The sequence below is a fragment of the Gigantopelta aegis genome, chromosome 1 (assembly GCF_016097555.1).
Source record: "Gigantopelta aegis isolate Gae_Host chromosome 1, Gae_host_genome, whole genome shotgun sequence".
Classification (NCBI taxonomy): domain Eukaryota; kingdom Metazoa; phylum Mollusca; class Gastropoda; order Neomphalida; family Peltospiridae; genus Gigantopelta; species Gigantopelta aegis.
Genome location: NC_054699.1, coordinates 28,192,437 through 28,212,557, shown reverse-complemented (window position 1 = coordinate 28,212,557; position 20,121 = coordinate 28,192,437). Strand labels below are relative to the sequence as shown.

Here is a 20,121-nt window from a genome sequence, read left to right as displayed (position 1 = left end):
TCCCTAAATCATCTTTACCAGTAGGCGTATGGTTTTCAGTACGACCATGAATAGACGTATTGGCTGAAACCAAGGGGACAAAAATGGAGAAAATGGACCCGGCATGCTGTAAAATCATATCTACATATATCTAGGATCACAAACAAGGTGGACAACCTTGCCAACACGCTACTGGATATGTGTAGGTCGCTGTTCACTTTATGTTTAAAGGTCATTCCTAATGTATTTTCCCCAAAGAATTCGATAGTGCTAACTCATTTTTGATCATTTGTGTCCAACATGACCCCTCCGACCCCCCAATTATTTCCTGGGGGAATAACATAAAAACGTATTTATATATGTAAATGTTGGTCGATTTGGGGAATGTTTGTCTCCATTGATATCAAATCAAGGATGGCCAGTTCGAATAAATAATTTTCAAAATCCAAGATGGCCATCATAATGCACAGTATTCAAAATAGAATCGAAAATGGTGAAATTTTCTGATGGGTTCACCAAATCCATTTCAGATCTCCTTAATATCTTAAAATATATATTTATTGAATGAAAGAAGTGTTTTATTTAACGACGCACTCAACACATTTTATTTACGGTTATATGGCGTCAGACATATGGTTAAGGACCACACATATTTTGAGAGGAAACCCGCTGTCGCCACTACATGGGCTACTCTTCCGATTGGCAGCAAGGGATCTTTTATTTGCGCTTCCCACAGGCAGAATAGCACAAACCATGGCCTTTGTTGAACCAGTTATGGATCACTGGTCGGTGCAAGTGGTTTACACCTACCCATTGAGCCTTGCGGAGCACTCACTCAGGGTTTGGAGTCGGTATCTGGATTAAAAATTCCATGCCTCGACTGGGATCCGAACCCAGTACCTACCAGCCTGTAGACCGATGGCCTGCCACGACGTCACCGAGGCCGGTCTTATTGAATGAATGAGTGAATGAATGAATGTTTGATAAACGTCCAAACGAATTATCCCAGTCATCAACTATTTCCCGATAAATATCTCAAAATACATGCATGTTAACACATTCAGTTTAGATGTCATGTTTTTTTGTGAATATGTTTTACCAAGTCTGTATAATATTATTAGATGCCATATCTGATAACAAAATACATACATAATTTTAACACAGTCTTGGTATTATTTTTATTTGTGAACATGTTTTACCAAGACTGTATATTAGTATTATCTCTGTTGATTTTTTACGCGGTACTTGTCAGTTGATAGCACTCTCTAAAATTAGTAGTCATATGACCCTCTCGATGGTGTTGTATTTTTCACAGAATTATTATATTCTAACATAGAATTCGTATTGAACTGCATAGGGTAATTAATGGTGGTGTGTAACCTTAATACTAGAATTACTTCCCATTAACTGGAACTCTTACGGAAAAGATAAATAATTGAATAATAAAGCAACCGATTTTTAGAAAGTTGATCCGTTCTCTGTTGTGTAAATTAGAAGGTGTAAACGGATCTGTACCAGTCGATGCAAAAGTGGGAGGGGATTTTCCCCAAAGTTGGTTCCTGTGACGCATTTTGGTTTGATTTCAACAGATCAAGATGCAGAATATTGTGAATGCCGTTAAAGGGACAGCGCTGGGTGTTGCTGAATACTTAACACCCGTTTTAAAGGTAGTGCCACAGACCTCCGAAAATTGCGAGAACGGTCGTTTCATTCGCGCTCGATCTAATTTTGCGATTTGGAAGGACTTTCCTTTGGCACTGTCACGGGATGAGGCTAAAACGGAACCACTACCAAAACGGAACCATTTTTGTTGGCGAAAACGGAACCATTTTCGTTGGCGAAAACGGAACCATTTTCGTTGGCGAAAACGGAACCGATTGTGGCTATAACGGCACCTCACTGTATTGGCTAAAACGGAACCACACATAATAGAGAGAGAGAAAAATGAAAAATCATGACTTAGGTTTATTGCCGAATAAAGCCGGTCAAAATCGTATTATTCAACATGTGAAACCGTGGATTGTGCTACGATAGGAATTAACACTTTAACTTACCAAATCTTTTGAGTTGTAATTACTGTAGACTGTTGATTATCAAGCATTTAAGTTACTACAATTACACCTGTATTGCTAATTGTTAATCCCCATCACCGATTCCGTCTAGCCGGAGTGTCGCAGACAAAACATCAAAGCTCATGATGTTCACTGCACAGCCTTGCTGGGCTTGCTTGGTTAAGTACACAACAATTGATTGCTTTTTTTGTAAATAAATAAACATCATTTTACTTTATTACGTCTGACTTCCTTCATGAGATCTGTTTGTTGTTGCTGTGTTTAAAAAGGTAATACAGTAAATTAGTGCCTTCAGTACAACTGTTATTTTTAGCTTGAGCACGTGCTAAGATGATGCTTGACGTCACTAATCGAGGCCCTTACTATGTAGCCCAAAAATAACAACACTCATGTATATAAACAATTTCATTTATTTAATTCACATAAGAATGAACTATGAGCAATCATGTTATAATAGCATATATTGTTTTCTCATTGGGAATGCGAGATAAATAGGTTTTGATTTCGGTACCGTTTTAGCCATTGATTTTGGTGCCGTTTTAGCCAATGCAGGTTCCGTTTTGTCCACAGATTTTGGTACCGTTTTAGCCAACACAAGTTCCGTTTTGTCCAATTTGGTTCCGTTTTCGCCTGGGGTCGTTTTGGGACGGTTCCGTTTTCGCTATAACCCACTGTCACCAACCCTGGGTTACATGGATTTATTTTTGCGTAACTGATAAATGGGTTACACAGATTTTCAATTCTCATTAGCTCGAGTCACCTCCAGCCCTACCCCTTATTGATATGTGGGGTAAGGCTAGAGGAAAGTATGTAATGCTTTGGTAATTGTCGACAATTGTAATGACATTAAAATTAAATATTGTTAACCAGTACCAACGTGTCACGTGGGCACACACTTTGCTATATGTCACTACAAAAAAGTACAGCACAGGTTTGTTTTGCTTAGGGGCGTCAGGTTTCTTTGTGTAGCGTTGGTACTGGTTAACAACATGTAAGTTTAATGTCATAACAGGACTTGAGAATAATCAAACTAAAGCTCTGTGGCTTCAGATTTATTTATTTTAGACACATGACTAGTTTGCCACCATTTGGTTGTTGATGATTGCCAAAACATTACATAAAGTTACATGTATATCAATATTGAATAAGGGGAGGGCTGGAGGTGACTCGAGCTATTGCCATCCATGATTATGACTGAAAAACTTTGTTGTAATGTGACATAAACTATTGAACCTCCCTTTTTTTTTGTATTCACAACTTTTCACAAACCGTCCCATTAACAAGAAACATGTACTGCACATGTTCATAATTCCAGCTATTGTAAAAGGTTTCCGGCTAACAGCCGATTTGGCAACTAAAATTACATATTAAATATATTCTTTGTTTGTTTAGAATTCCAGTGTCTGTATCCAAAGTCCAAACTACATTGAACATTGTTAACAACTCGATAAATTATTCACAACTACGATAAATTATTCTCCTATCTTTAGTTAGGTACTAATAGATTTTACTCACATTTTGTCCAGACAGAAATGTCAAAAAATCCCATTACAATGCAAGGCTAGCTCTAGGTGAGCAGAAAATGCCCAATTATTTTGTAACAAAATATCAATTAATGCATGAAATTCCTTCACCAAATTAAAATAAAATTCGCCAATTGTTTTTAAAATTCGCAATTGGCAACTTTGGTGAGTGCCAGAGCTAGCCCTTAATAACACAATTTCCACATACTAGATAATAAACTTGTTACCTATCTCGACTTTGCTAAAAAATTTTGACATGTGCCATTTTACTTTTTTATGGAATACACTTCAACAAGGGTGGAAGCCTTAGAACTAAGAAGTATATGACGTAATTAATGACTTCATCACAATTGTTTTTATACCATAATACATGTTATGGCATTGTTAGATTACGTCGCATCCTTTCACCCCTCTTGAAGAACATTTCATAAAAAGGCAAAATGGCAGCCAGCACAAAATTACATGCTTTTTGCCCAACGCAATCTCAATTAAGTCAATATATAGGTGACTTGGTTATCATCTAGTATGTGGAATCAGTGTCATGGTAATAATTCTTTTTCAAGATTTCTGTCTGTACAAAATGTGGGGAAAATCTAACAGTAATTAAAGGTAGGAGAGTAATTTATCATAGTTGTTAACAATGTGGTTCAGACTTTAGAATTTATTTAAAATTTATTTGCCATGGGGATAATGGATTTGAAAATTCACTCACCATGGATTTATATTTATCTAACAATATCAGGATTCTCACTGGACTTTCTCCATTGGGGGTCATTTGAGCTTTCTTGTAAAATTTGGGGAGTCCCATAATAGGATTTTAAGTTAAAACTAACAAAATTAGAGCCCTGTCCAAGTTCCATGTTTCAAAAGACACTTTTCGAGGGTCAGTGAGATCCCTGAATATATATATATATATATAATGAAGTGTCTTAATGATGTCTGTCATTTGTCACCCAGGGCTATCTCTGGGTCAGCAAACAATTTCACCAAATTATCTACATGTATATAGCTTCAAAAACGGCAGAAACCCAGTTATTTTCTGACAAAATATCAATTATTTTATGAATTTATTATGCCAAATGAAAATAAAATTCGGCAGTTGTTTTTGAAATTCGCAATTGGCGAGTGTCAGAGCTAGCCCTGACCTTGATAAAACACCGATGTGCTTACAGATATATTTAAAAAACCTCTTTATCCTTTTTACAGGAATCAAAGTTCAGAGAAACAGGAGTCATAACACCAGAAGAGGTTTGTAGTTAAAGTACCGTGCCCACATATATATATGTATATATGCAGACGCAGACATGGCTAAAATTCCACACATGGAAATAACACAGGACTGTGTCCACTTGTCTGAAGTGGTAGGTTTAGAAACATGTCCGAAAACATACAACAAGTTGATACAAAACCATATTAATTTTGATAACTGATCACACACACAAAACGCATCCATATCCACATCGTATAGGCACAAGTGCACATACTACATGTACTTAATGTCGACTTGTCAAGAAAACAACAACGTGTTTTGCGTGGGCCCCCTCTATTAAAAAATCCGGGATCCATGCCTGCCATTGTCTGCTCCCTAAACTATTTTTTTGGTCTCCCTTTGTTAATGTACAAAAAGTTTATACATGTATTGTTCCTGATGTTTCTTATCTTTACTTTCTCAGTTTGATCTTTATAATTAATATTCATGTAGGAATTATTTTTCTTATGACAGTGCGCCAGTGTGAACAATAATGTGAGACTATAATTAATTGTTTTTATTGACTTTAGCATTTGTGTTTAAGTCCATTTCTCACAATCTGTGGGTCCTTATTCTATGAAACTTGTTTATGGTTGCTTCTACAAATTTTTATCTCAATGCATCTTAAAAAATGTATTAATTGATTTTAATTGAATGAAATTGAACACATGTGGATTGTTCTTGCAAAAATGTAGAAGCGTATTGATTAGTGCAGACCGGCCGTGGTGGCGTCATGGTTAGGCCATCGGTCAACAGGCTGGTATGTACTGGGTTCGGATCCCAGTTGATATATGGGATTTTTAATCCACATACCGACTCCAAACCCTGAGTGAGTGCTCAGCAAGGCTCAATGGGTAGGTGTAAACCACTTGCACCGACCAGTGATCCATAACTGGTTCAACAAAGGCCATGGTTTGTGCTATCCTGCCTGTGGGAAGTGCAAATAAAAGATCCCTTGCTGCTAATCGGAAAGAGTAGCCCATGTAGTGGCAACAGCGAGTTTCCTCAAAATCTGTGTGGTCCTTAACCATATGTCTGATGCCATATAACTGTAAATAAAATGTGTTGAGTGCATCGTTAAATAAAACATTTCCTTCTTTCTTTCTTTGATTAGTGCAGAACACGTAACAGGGCTAGCTCTGGTTCAACAGAATTAAATTAAAAAAAATTGTAGAAACTTTGTTATTTTTTAACAAAATATCGATTAGTACACAGAGGATAATAAACGAGTTACCAGTTATTATCAAATTTATGTCCCGAGTGAAATGATTTTCAGTTGTCACGAGCTTTAGCGAGTTACAAATGAAAATTATTTCACGAGGGACATAAATTTGATAATAACTGGAACCGAGTTTGTTATTCTATTTATTACCTCAGCTATTTTTTTCTTCTAAAAACCTTTATTTTCCACGCACATGCACGAAGGCCAACCTGTATTCCTTCTTTCTTTCTTTGATTAGTGCAGAACACTTAACAGGGCTAGCTCTGGTTCAACAGAATTAAATTAAAAAAAATGTAGAAACTTTGTTATTTTTTAACAAAATATCGATTAGTACATAGAGGATAATAAACGAGTTACCAGTTATTATAAAATTTATGTCCCGAGTGAAATAATTTTCAGTTGTCACGAGCTTTAGCGAGTTACAAATGAAAATTATTTCACGAGGGACATAAATTTTATAATAACTGGAACCGAGTTTGTTATTCTATTTATTACCTCAGCTATTTTTTTCTTCTAAAAACCTTTATTTTCCACGCACATGCACGAAGGCCAACCTGTATAGAAATGATGTAAACCACTAAATACACACTGTTCTGAGAATTACTATAACGTTGTAATTTAATCACATTCATTGATAATTTAAAAAACCCACAAGTTCTCTTTATTCTGTTTCCAAATCTATAATGAATTGCATTAAAATGACATTTTGTTATAAATTTAACACCAAAGAGAGAGAGATATAGCTCGAGCCGTAAATGCAAAGTCTTTAAACTACATGACGTCATTCTGTGTTTGTCAAATCGTGATGACGTCATTGGTTTGTAAGCGTCAAATTGTCCAGTAGTATTCTTCGTTAAACCAATGCAGAATATTTCTCACTGAGAAAATATGGAAAATATTTTCCCTGTTATGAGTGACCGCTGGGATAATAAATGCAATTATTTCACCAAATTAAAATAAGATTCATCGTTCAGATCTCTGAGAATCGAAGATCTGTGCAACCCATTTATGGGTTACCGGGCAAAGTAAAATTTAGGTAACCCATTTAATTTTTGTGTAACCTGTCATTACCATGTAAATGACATTCTAACTTTAATGCGCCAATGAAAAATGGGTTACGCTAAATTAGGCATGCCCAGGCGATATGCAAATGAAGTGATTGTTCTTGCAATGTTCAGAGGCCTGCCATTTCTTTAAATTTTTTAGCAATTGCCGAATTTGGTGAGTGCCAGAGCTAGCCCTGATGTAGTTGTGTTTTTGATTTATAGTAGTACAATATGCTTAATTATCAAAAAGTGAGGGTGTGACTTTAAATTTGTGTTTAAAATATTTTCAGTTTGTTGCCGCTGGTGACCACATTGTACATCACTGTCCGACCTGGCAGTGGATGAAGGGAGAAGACTCCAAAATTAAACCGTATCTTCCACCTGATAAACAGTTCCTCATCACCAGGAATGGTGGGTAAATGTTTACATTGTGTCGTGGTATGTGCTGTCTTGTCTATAGGAAAGTGCACATATTTATAGAAACGGTCATTGCTGCTAATAGAAAAATTAAGATGATTGTCTCGGAAGACTAAATCATGTACATGTCAGAAATAGTAATGGGAATTGCTTACCAGCCCTTTTTGTGTTTGTACATCAAATTTAGGAAACCATTTACGAAGTGTTTTCAGTTCTGGTACAACCATTATTAATTAATCAATGTGGTCTAGTAGTGTAGTTAAAAACAAAAATGTTGACTGTTTCTAGTCCCGTATTACAAGCATGATTAATGAATCGATATGGTGTAGTTCGACAAAACGATTTTGTTTTTCAGTTCCATCTTACAAGTGTTATTTAGGAATTGATGTGCTGTGGTTAAATAAAACATTTACATTGTTTTCAGTGCCGTGTTACAAGCGTGTGAAGCAGATGGACAATCACCAAGACGACCAAGAGAAGGTGATAGAGGAGGAGGACGGGGATGGAGGCTGGGTGGACACGCACCACTTTCCAGGTGGGGTAACTCTACAGTCTGCTAGTAATAGTCGGTCTTCTTTTTCGTCCCCTGCTGGTCCAAATGGGGGGAACTATTGGTTTCATCTCAGTCTGTTCGTTTGTCCCACATATAGGTTTTCAGATGGGTTTTTCCCCCAATGCCTTGAAAGGGGCGGGACATAGCCCAATGGTAAAGCGCTCGCTTGATGCACGGTCGGTCTGGGATCGATCCCCGTCGGTGGGCCCATTGGGCTATTTCTCGCTTAGTCAGTATATCAGAGGCCGTGGTATTTGTTATCCTGTCTGTGGAATGGTGCATATAAAAGATCCCCTGCTGCTAATCAAAAAGAGTAGCCCATGAAGTGATGACAGCGGGTTTCCTCTCTCAATATCTGTGTGGTCCTTAACCATATGTCCAACGCCATATCACCATGAATAAAATGCGTTGAGTGCATCATTAAATAAAAAAATGTCCTTCATTTTCCTTCCCAGTACCTTGAAATATTGAGCTTACACTGTGTGTATACATGTAGCTTAAATTATGTTCAATTACAGGTCAAGTTTAACTTTTAGGGGCAATTTACCCATTGTGATATAATATTTCTATGTGATATAATATGTCTACATGTATGTGATATAATATTTTTATGTGATATAATATTTCTATGTGATATAATATGTCTGTATGATATAATATTTCTATGTGATATAATATTTCTATGTGATTAAATTTCTATGATATAATATTTCTATGTGATATAATATTTCTATGTGATATAATATGTCTGTATGATATAATATTTCTATGCGATATAAGATTTCTAGGTGATGTAATATGTATATGTCACTGTGATATAATATGTCACTGTGATAAAATATTGTCTGTGTGATAACATATTTTCATGTGATATAATATGTCTATGTTTTCTATTTCAGGGGAACATTCACTGGGTTCAATGTACGATGCTGTGGCCGAAATGGATTTAGATTCAAAAGTAAGATGTATTCTATAACTTACCCATAATATCCATGTCATAAACCCATTTGATATTTACCATTATTAACTTGGTTAATATTTGTTTTGATGACGATGGGTCATTTGTTTACAAACCAACAAGACCTGAGCGTAACGTCATGTTAAGATTTAGTGAAATTGCATGACGTAAAACTACATTTGTGCTAAATTCTAATGAATATGATGTCATATTACCGATGGAGGCAACTTCAGACATGGGCGTACGACCGGGGGTGGGGGGGGGGGTAGGGGGGGGGTAATTGCCCCCCCAAAATTTGGGCAAAACTGGGGGGAAAATTTGGGCAGTTTTTATCTGGGGAAAATTTTGGGCAAATCAACCCCTCCAGCCCCCCTAAATCAAAGAGTCCCCATACGCCCATGACTTCAGAACTGTGATTTATTAAATATCAAATTAAAATTTTATTTTAGAAGTGTTATAGGATAAATAGAATTCACCATTTGTGAGTTTTTTATTATGTAAAATATCAACTTGGTCTAGTTAATTGGTATTTGTCTCTGCAGAGCCCGACAAATAAATTTTTTGTAAAACATTTGGGTTTTTTAGTTGTTATGTGTTTAAAACTCAGTAATATGTTTTAATATACGGTTTAACATTATTCCTTGTAGAGTTATATGCCAATTCATCGGTTCCCTTTGCACCCAAATGAACTACAAGCAATTTATTTGTCACATTAAAATCAAATTCGCCTTTTGTTTTTTACTTAATTCCAGGAATGTTTGTTTTGTTGGTTATGCAGACAGTCGTAAAATGTTTTATTTTAAAAATTGTTTAGGATGACAGTAAGCCTACGACCACACCACCTGCTGATGATGACGATGGTGATGATGATGAGGAAGCTGCCGATATGGAAGAGTTCGAAGAAAGTGGAATGTTAGAAGAAAGTGATGTGGTATGAATTATCTCCCTTATCCATGCCATTTTCTGACCTAAATGTATATCTTCATGTATAAATATAGATAATAATAAGCAGTTTACCAGTTATTATCAACTTTAAATCAGGAATGATATATTTTTATTGGTAATTTTGTATGTTAAAAAAAGTGATGAGGTACAAGTTATGTCCCTTAGCCATGCCATTTTCTGAAATAAATGCATATCTTCATGTATAAATATAGATACTAAGAAGCAGTTTTCTAGTTATTATCAACTTTATATCAGGAATGATATATTTGTATTGGTCATTTTGTATGTTAAAAAAAAGTGATGAGGTTCAAGTTATCTCCCTTATTCATGTCATTTTCTGACCTAAATGTATGTCTTCATGTATAAATATAGATAATAATAAGCAGTTTAACAAGTTATTATCAACTTTATATCAGAAATGATATATTTTTACTGGTTATTTTGTACATGTATGTTAGAAGAAAGTGATTAGATAGGAGTTACATGTTATCTCCCTTATCCATACCTGTGTCACCCTGAAATATACGACTGACCTCAGTGGCATAGTGGTTAGGCCATCGGTCTACAAGCTGGTAGGTACTGGGTTCAGATCCCAGTCAAGGCATGGGATTTTTAATCCAGATATCGACTCCAAACCATGAGCGAGTGCTCCGCAAGGCTCAATGGGTAGGTGTAAACCACTTGCACCGACCAGTGATCCATAACTGGTTCCACAAAGGCCATGGTTTGTGCTATCCAGCCTGTGGGAAGCGCAAATAAAAGATCCCTTGCTGCTAATCGGAAAGAGTAGTCCATGTAGTGGCAACAGCAGGTTTCCTCACAAAATCTGTGTGGTCCTTAACCATATGTCTGACGCCATATAACCTGTAAATAAAATGTGTTGAGTGCGTCGTTAAATAAAAAATTTCTTTTTTCCCCCTGAAATATACATGTATCTTCATGTATAAAATTTAATATAGAGAAGGAAATGTTTTATTTAACGACACACTCAACACATTTTATTTACGGTTATATGGCGTTAATATAGAGAATGATAAGCAGTTATCAAGTGTATGTCAGGAGTGATATGTTTTTACTGGCCATTTTGTATGTTTGCCAAATTGCGCCCACAAGATCATTGGTTAGTAACTGCTAAAATCATCCAATAATACGGTAATTACCGTACATTACATCAGTGTGTGTTACTTTCTCAGTGAGAAATTATGAGAAATATTCTCACCATTATGAGAGACCACTGGGTTAAGAATTGCAATGTTTTTTGTTTTATTTATTTATTTATTTTAATTATTATTATTTTTTAAATTACAATGTTATTAATTTAAAAAAATACCGATCCAAATTGAGTTGACTAGCTTTCACCTCCATCTGTCTGGGTCGAAACATAAAGTGTTGGTAAAACGCTCGCCTGATGCATGGTCAGTTTGGGATCGATCCCTGTCGGTGGGCCCATTGGACTTTTTCTTGCTCTAGCCAATGCACCACGACGGGTACATCAAAGGCTGTGGTATGTGCTATCCTGTCTATGGGATGGTGCATATAAAAGATCCCTTGCTGCTAATCGAAAAAAGTAAACCATGAAGTGGCGACAGTGGGTTTCCTCGCTCAATATCTGTGTGGTCCTTAACCATATGTCTGATACCATATAACCTTAAATAAAATATGTTGAGTGTGTCTGTTTGTCTACCTGTCCATCAGATGATCTGACACACACATAGTTTTACGGACATATTTTTCACAATATCAAGATATTGAGCAGATATTTTGTGTATAACTTTATCATGTACTGTTACAGATCATGTTTGATTTTTGTGTCGATTTACCCATTTAAAAGATCCCTTGCTACATAGGAAAAATGTAGTGGGTTTCCTCTGATGACTACAAGTCAGAATTATCAAATGTTTGACACCCACCAGCTGATGATTAATTAATCAATGTGCTCTAGTGGTGTCATTAAACAAAACAAACTTTAACTTTATTATTATGTTTTTTTCAACCAGGCAACATTAGCACCAGAAAAAGTAGTGACTTCCGTATCAAACAGTACAGAGAGTGGGATACTCCAGACACGAACGTACGACTTGAATATCACATACGACAAATACTACCAGACTCCTAGACTGTGGTTGTACGGTTACGATGAGGTGAGATTTAAAAATATCTTTGTGTGTGTCTGTCTTTAGCCGATTTGATATCACATACGACAAATACTACCAGACTCCTAGACTGTGGTTGTACGGTTATGATGACGTGAGATTAAAAAATATCTCTGTGTATGTCTGTCTTTAGCCGATTTGATATCACGTATGACAAATACTACCAGACCTCAAGACTGTGGGTGTACAGTTACGATGAGTTGAGATTTAAAAATATATGTGTATGTCTGTCTTTAGCCGATTTGATATCACATATGACAAATACTACCAGATTTCAAGAAAGTGGGTGTACGGTTATGAAGAGGTGAGATTAAAATATCCCAGTGTCTCAATCTGTCTTTCGTTTTTTCTCTCACTCCAACCAGTGCACCGCAACTGATCAAAGGCTGTGGTATGTACTTTCCTGTCTGTGGGAAATACATATAGCAGATACCTTTCAGTATTAGCAAAAATGTAGCGGGTTTCCTCTGATGACTATGTGTCAGAATTACCAAATGTTTGATATCCAATAGCTGATGATTAATTAATCAATGTGCTCTAGTGGTGTAGTTAAACAAAACAAACTTTAAGTGTCTGTCCGTCTGTCTGTTTTTATTGCCCTGGGAAATCTGCTTAATATATTTCTTTCTATTCATAAATACACTTTAAAACAGCTTCATTGCTGTATGAAAATCATGTTATAGTTCACTGGTGTTACTTTTTGTTTATTTGATTCAGAACCGCCAACCACTGACAGTGGAACAAATGTATGACGATTTTAGTCAGGACCATGCGAAAAAGACTGTTACCATGGAGGCACACCCGAACCTTCCTGGACCTCCAATGGCATCGGTCCACCCATGCAGGTGAGTGCTGTCAATAACAGGTTAAAATTAGTATTGTACAGCAGGTGTATTAGACTGTGGTAACGTGCTGTCCTGTCTGTTGGAATCATCCCTTGCTGTATAGCTGGTGAATTAGACAGTGGAAGTGCTGTCTTGCCTGTTAGAAAGTTTATTTGCTGCACAATTGGTGTATTAGACAGTGGAAAGTGCTGTATTGCCTGTTAGAAAGTTTATTTGCCACACAATTGGTGTATTAGATGGTGGAAAGTGCTGTCCTGTCTGTTGGAAACATCCTTTGCTGTATAGCTGGTGAATTAGACTGGAAAATGCTGTCTTGCCTGTTAGAAGTTTATTTGCCATACAACAGGCGTATTTGACTGGAAAGTACTGTCCTGTCTGGAGGAAAGTTTATTTGCTGTACAGCTAGTATATTAGACAGTGGAAAGTGCTGTCCTGTCTCTTGGAAACATCCCTTGCTGTATAGCTGGTGAATCAGACAGTGAAAAGTGCTGTCTTGCCTGTTAGAAAGTTTATTTGCCATACAACTGGTGTATTAGACTGTGGAAAGTACTGTCCTGTCTGTTGGAAAGATCCCTTGCTGAATAGCTAGTGTATTAGATGGTGGAAAGTGCTGTCTTGTCTGTTACAAAGTTTATTTGCTCTTCAGCTGGTGTATTAGACAGTGGAAAGTACTGTCCTGTCTGTTACAAAGTTTATTTGCTATTCAGCTGGTGTATTAGATGGTGGAAAGTGCTGTCCTGTCTGTTGGAAAGTTTATTTGCTATTCAGCTGGTGTATTACACAGTGGGAAGTGCTGTCCTGTCTATAAAAAAGATCTCTTGCTGTACAATGGGTCTGTTGCAAATATCCCTTGCTAAACAGCTAGTGTATTAGACATTGGAAAGTGCTGTCCTGTGGTTGGCGGGAAATAGCCCAGTGGTAAAGGGTTCGCTCGATGTGCGGTCGATCTGGGATCGATCCCCGTCGGTGGGCCCATTGGGCTATTTCTCGTTCCAGCCAGTGCACCACGACTGGTATATCAAAGGCGGTGGTACCTGTATGTACTAGTCTGTTTGTGGGAAGGTGCATATAAAAGATCCCTTGCTGCTAATCAAAAAGAGTAGCCTATGAAGTGGCGACAGCGGATTTCCTTTCTCAATATCTGTATGGTCCTTAACCATATGTCTGATGCCATATAACCTTAAATAAAATGTGTTGAGTACGTTGTTAAATAAAACATTTCTGTCTTTTTTTTTTCAATATACTTGTGGCTATACTCACTAATGTAGGTCATGTGAAGACATACATTTCCCATTCTAACACTAGGAAGCATGGTACTTGTCTGCCTCGTTTGTCACACAAAAGTTAATAAAACCTATTAAAAAGTATGAAATCTAAAGTATTTCATTGATCAATCCATTTTGTATTTCCTTTGATCTACTGATTTCAAATTTTGTTTGACAATTACTGTGAAAACTAAATGGTTACATATGGAAAAAAAAAAAAAAATGTTTTATATAGGACACACTCAACACATTTTATTTATGGTTACATGGCGTCAGGCATATGGTTAAGGATCACGCAGATATTGAGAGAGGAAACCCGCTGTCGCCACTTCATGGGCTACTCTTTTCGATTAGCAGCAAGAGATCTTTTATAGGCGCGATCCCACAGACAAGGTAGTACATACCATGGCCTTTGATATACCATTCGTGGTGCACTGGCTCGAACGATAAATAGCCCAATGGTCACCACCGACGGAGATCGATCCCAGACCGACCGCGCATCAAGTGAGTGCTTTACCACTGGGCTACTTCCCACCCGGTTACTTATATGAATATGTTGACAAATCTATATATTGAAATGCAAACATTACGGTGACCAGAATTTTAATTTTTTTTCTCTAAAAGGGATATATTAAGTGAGAATATGTCACAATGAATTTATTAACTCGGGAGGGGGGAATATGGAGTCAGTAGAAACCTGTCAGCAGTGCAAAAACATTCTTCATGGTCCATTTTTTTAAAATTGTTCAATTACATGTCAATAATTTATTTTAAGAATGGAAATTAGCAAGTCAAGTGTCTCTTTCACAGATTTGTTTTAATTTTTTGTTGACTGTTTTCAGACACGCGGACGTGATGAAGAAGATAATTGAGATTGTGGCTGAAGGCGGACGGGAGCTCGGTGTTCATATGTATCCTTGTCGTTCTGTCATCAACGTTCCACTTCTGTGAATCTCATACCTCATGGGGAGGGACGTAGCCCAGTGGTAAAGCGATTGCTTAATGCGCGGTCGGTTTGGGATCGATCTCCGTAAGTGAGCCCATTGGGTTATTTCTCTTTCCAGCCAGTGCACCACGACTGGTATATCAAAAGCTGTGGTATGTGCTATTCTGTCTGAGATGGTGCATATTAAAGATCCCTTGCTACTAATGGAAAAGTCTAGTGGGTTTCCTCTCTATGACTATGTCAAAATTACAAAATGTTTGACATCCAGTACGTGATGATTTAAAAATTATTGTGCTCTAGTGGTGTCATTAAACAAAACAAACGTTAACTTTTTAAAATCTTGCCGTACCTCATATACATGTACATACATACATACATACATACATGCATGAAGACAAACACAAACACACATATCCACAAATCCACAAATGTTAAAGTTCTTTTTTTAACGACACCACTAGAAAACACTGGTTTATTCATCAACTATTAGATGTGAAAAATACACATATACAACAACATCATACAGATACTGAAGGCACAACACATTCACTCAATGCACACATCTCATTGGCTCAACCTCGGAAGGGTCGATCACACTGCAACGCTCGAACCAAAAACGAAGTCCCGAGTTTTTTGTTTGGTAAACCCTTATATTAACTGAAGATAGGTCGAACACGTCCAGTGTCGACTATGAGCCTTTGCTCGAACTAAATTATCGGTCCCGTGTGTGTTATTAGCTATATTTCCCTCGAACTGGTGATCCATCAAATATCAAATGGAAAACCACCGAAAAGGACCAGCAATTGCTGTGCTTGCGCAGTTGGTTATTACAACCTTCGGATTAATTATTTAGGCGGTACAAGCTACATGTATAGATGAATTGGAGAATCACAACAATAGCTATGCAATCCTTTATTTCCATACCTGTCATGTTGTGTGTTATGCGGCTATCGGTAATGCTCTTTCAAGTACAGCTAGTGTTACAGTACCTGTTCGATGAACTGTGATACCAATTGAACAATTAATGCACAAAATGGCCTCCGGGTGAAGCGTTACTCTGAACATGTCTTAAAGACTAGTTTTAAATCAAATAATGGGACAGTTTCTCAGCTGTCATCACTTCAGCAACCACACTTTTAATTAATACCGACACAGGCTTCTACATCCCACAATCGGAATAATTTGTAATAAATTCTTTCACTCTGATATTTTGCTATATAACACCTTGATGAAATTTTTAAGTTTGCAGTTAACAAAATAATATGTATCTAATTCAACTTTCTAACTGATGTTATGGAAATATCCGATGTTGACCAAATGGTTCAGTCGAACTACCCGATGGGTTAAACACTTTGTCGAGCATGAACGGGGTTCGAGCCAATGGGATTCAACTGTGTGTGTGTATGTGTATATATATATATATATATATATATATATATATATATATATATATATATATATATATATATATATATATACACACACACACACATACATACATACATACATACATACATACATACATACAATCATACATACATACATACATACATACATACATACATACACACACACATATACATGCAAACACACGCATATACATGCTATTTTTCGTTCCTGCCAGTGCTCCACAACTGGTGTAACAAAAGCCGTGGTATGTACTATCCTGTCTGTGGGTTGGTACATATAAAAGATCCCTTGCTGCAAATCGAAAAGAGTAGCCCATGAAGTGGTGACAGGGGGTTTCCTCTCTCAATATCTCTGTGTGGTCCTTAACCATATGTCCGACGCCATATAACCGTAATTAAAATGTGTTGAGTGAGTCGTTAAATAAAACATTTCCGTACTTACACAAACATATACACACAAACATACACACATATACACACAGTATGCATATACACACACAAACAAACATGTACACACACACAACACAGAAGTAATTGTTATGTACCTTTTGGGTATTTTCGTTTTGAACAGCTTAATTGACTTTTTATTTTTATTTAAAAGCATACCAATATTATTGTGAAAAAGACAAGTTTCCTTAACATTTGTCACAGGTATCTGATGATATTTCTCAAGTTTGTTCAAGCTGTGATTCCAACTATAGAATATGACTACACTAGACATTTTACAATGTGACACATTCAAAATTAACTCCAGCTTGTGATTCCAACTATAGAATATGACTACACTAGACATTTTACAATGTGACACATTCAAAATTAACTCCAGCTTGTGATTCCAACTATAGAATATGACTACACTAGACATTTTACAATGTGACACATTCAAAATTAACTCCAGCTTGTGATTCCAACTATAGAATATGACTACACTAGACATTTTACAATGTGACACATTCAAAATTAACTCCAGCTTGTGATTCCAACTATAGAATATGACTACACTAGACATTTTACAATGTGACACATTCAAAATTAACTCCAGCTTGTGATTCCAACTATAGAATATGACTACACTAGACATTTTACAATGTGACACATTCAACATTAACTCCAGCTTGTGATTCCAACTATAGAATATGACTACACTAGACATTTTACAATGTGACACATTCAACATTAACTCCAGCTTGTGATTCCAACTTGACATATGAAGCTTGTGATATGACTACACTAGACATTTTACAATGTGACACATTCAACATTAACACCAGCTTGTGATTCAATCTATGTAATATGACTACACTAGACATTTTACAATGTGACACATTCAAAATTAACTCCAGCTTGTGATTCAATCTATATAATACACATTCAACATACTCCAGCTTGTGACCAACTACTTGACATTTTACAATGTGACACATTCAAAATTAACTCCAGCTTGTGATTCCAACTATAGAATATGACTACACTAGACATTTTACAATGTGACACATTCAAAATTAACTCCAGCTTGTGATTCAATCTATATAATACGACCATACTTGACATTTTACAATGTGACACATTCAAAATTAACTCCAGCTTGTGATTCCAATCTATATAATATGACTACACTAGACATTTTACAATGTGACACATTCAAAATTAACTCCAGCTTGTGATTCCAACTATAGAATACGACTACACTAGACATTTTACAATGTGACACAGTCAAAATTAACTCCAGCTTGTGATTCAATCTATATAATACGACCATACTTGACATTTTACAATGTGACACATTCAAAATTAACTCCAGCTTGTGATTCAATCTATGTAATACGACCATACTTGACATTTTACAATGTGACATATTCAAAATTAACTCCAGCTTGTGATTCAATCTATGTAATACGACCATACTTGACATTTTACAATGTGACACATTCAAAATAAACACCAGCTTGTGATTCAATCTATATAATACGACTATACTTGACATTTTACAATGTGACAAACTCAAAATTTACAAGAGTTTGTGATTCCATCTATAGAATACAACTATACTAGACATTTTACAATGTGACACATTCAAAATAAACACCAGCTTGTGATTCCATCTACAGAATATGACTATACTAGACGTTATAGAATGTGTCACATTCAACATTAACACCAGCATGTGATTCCATCTATAGAATACCACTATACTAGACATTATAGAATGTGTCACATTCAACATTAACACCAGCATGTGATTTAGTGACAGTATTCAAAACATGCCTAGTTTCTGAACACATTTAGCAACGCTATACATTCAAAATGAATATATTGATGTAATAATTCACTGATGGTGTTCTGAATATGTTATATTATTATTATTAAGTGATTTAAAGGGACATTCTTGAGTTTGCTGCATTGTAAGGTGTTTCCTACTAATAAAATATTTCTACGATTAAACTTGCATATTAAATATATTTTCTTGTTTAGAGTATTAGTGTCTATATATTCAATGTGTTTCTGGTCATCTTAATATTTGTAAGAAGCCCAAACTGGATTTTGTCTTCAAATAATTTCGTATGTATGGAAAAACAATATTTTAGGAAATCAGATGAAATTTAACCTAGTACAAATATTAGAACGACCAGAAACACGTATAATATACAGGTACTAATATTTTATGCAGAAACATATATTTGATATGTAATTACAATCGTTAAAAAGTCTCTGTTAGTCGATAACAGCAAAGTCAGGAATGTCCCTTTAACATGTCCATATACCAATATGGTTTCAAACACGCCTATCCCGAGTCCGGCCTCCGATAAGATTGGGTGTCTGACTCGGGACAGGGACTTCCTTTCTACAAAGGGCAAATTTAGAAGATTAAAGCCAAAAATCTTAATGGGGGGATGGAGGTTAATAGATTTTAACTGCACCCTTAAGGCAAATTTTACCTATAAACTACTTAAAAATAAAATAATAAAAAATAAATTTGATGCACTTTTAGAAGGGGTAGTCTAAATATAATATCATTACACTTTATTAAAAAAAAATATATAATAGGGAGGTAAGGAGGGAGGGTGGAATGGTTGGCCCCAAGTCCACAGGGTAGTTAGTTAATAAATTTTGAAGGGACCAGATTACCAATCATATTTCGAACGTTGGGCCAAATGGAGACCAGGGGTGAGGAGAGACTAGAACCTAAAGCTAAATCACCTACGCCCTATGGCCTCAAAGAAACCCTAACCTCCGGCATCCCATCCCCCAACCCCATCATCGTTTCCAACCGCAGTTCGATCCAATTTTGGCAACCTAGTGTTATAAAAGAGATTTTAAGAATTTATTATTATTGGTGTCACTAGGAGTGTTTATTAGGTACCTATTATCATGTTTACTGGAACAGATACAGCAAATCGTGTTACATTTTACTGCGAATGTCTACACGATCACTATCTGTTGTCTTTATGTATGCATGGAAACAAAGCCAAACCTTGAATTTTATATTTATTTCATTGTCTAAACTAAGATTAGTTAACATTGTCCGTAACACCCGCTAC

The 20,121-nt window shown here is 36.2% G+C and overlaps 1 protein-coding gene across 2 annotated transcripts; it reads left to right on the top strand.

Annotated features, from left to right (window-relative positions):
• The first annotated feature begins 1,489 nt into the window (after positions 1 to 1,489).
• LOC121373303 (ubiquitin-like-conjugating enzyme ATG3) lies at positions 1,490 to 18,911 on the top strand. Of its 2 annotated transcripts, XM_041499861.1 has the most exons (11): positions 1,490 to 1,646; positions 4,781 to 4,822; positions 7,382 to 7,502; positions 7,933 to 8,043; positions 8,961 to 9,019; positions 9,834 to 9,950; positions 11,962 to 12,105; positions 12,835 to 12,962; positions 15,070 to 15,138; positions 17,234 to 17,301; positions 17,988 to 18,911. In XM_041499861.1, the coding sequence occupies exons 1-11, from the start codon at positions 1,575 to 1,577 to the stop codon at positions 17,999 to 18,001; spliced, it is 945 nt and encodes a 314-aa protein (XP_041355795.1). In that variant the 5' UTR covers positions 1,490 to 1,574; the 3' UTR covers positions 18,002 to 18,911. The 2 variants fall into 2 exon arrangements, with proteins under 2 accessions (XP_041355795.1, XP_041355803.1); XM_041499869.1 differs by lacking the exons at positions 4,781 to 4,822; positions 17,988 to 18,911 and having other exon boundaries at positions 17,234 to 17,757.
• Positions 18,912 to 20,121: the final 1,210 nt, after the last annotated feature.

Excerpts from the sequence above, each read along its gene's own strand:
- LOC121373303 (XM_041499861.1), top strand. The coding sequence starts at position 1,575 with ATGCAGAATATTGTGAATGCCGTTAAAGGGACAGCGCTGGGTGTTGCT. Across the intron at positions 9,951-11,961 it reads TGTTAGAAGAAAGTGATGTG|GCAACATTAGCACCAGAAAA; the intron begins GTATGAATTATC and ends TTTTTCAACCAG. Across the intron at positions 12,963-15,069 it reads GCATCGGTCCACCCATGCAG|ACACGCGGACGTGATGAAGA; the intron begins GTGAGTGCTGTC and ends GACTGTTTTCAG.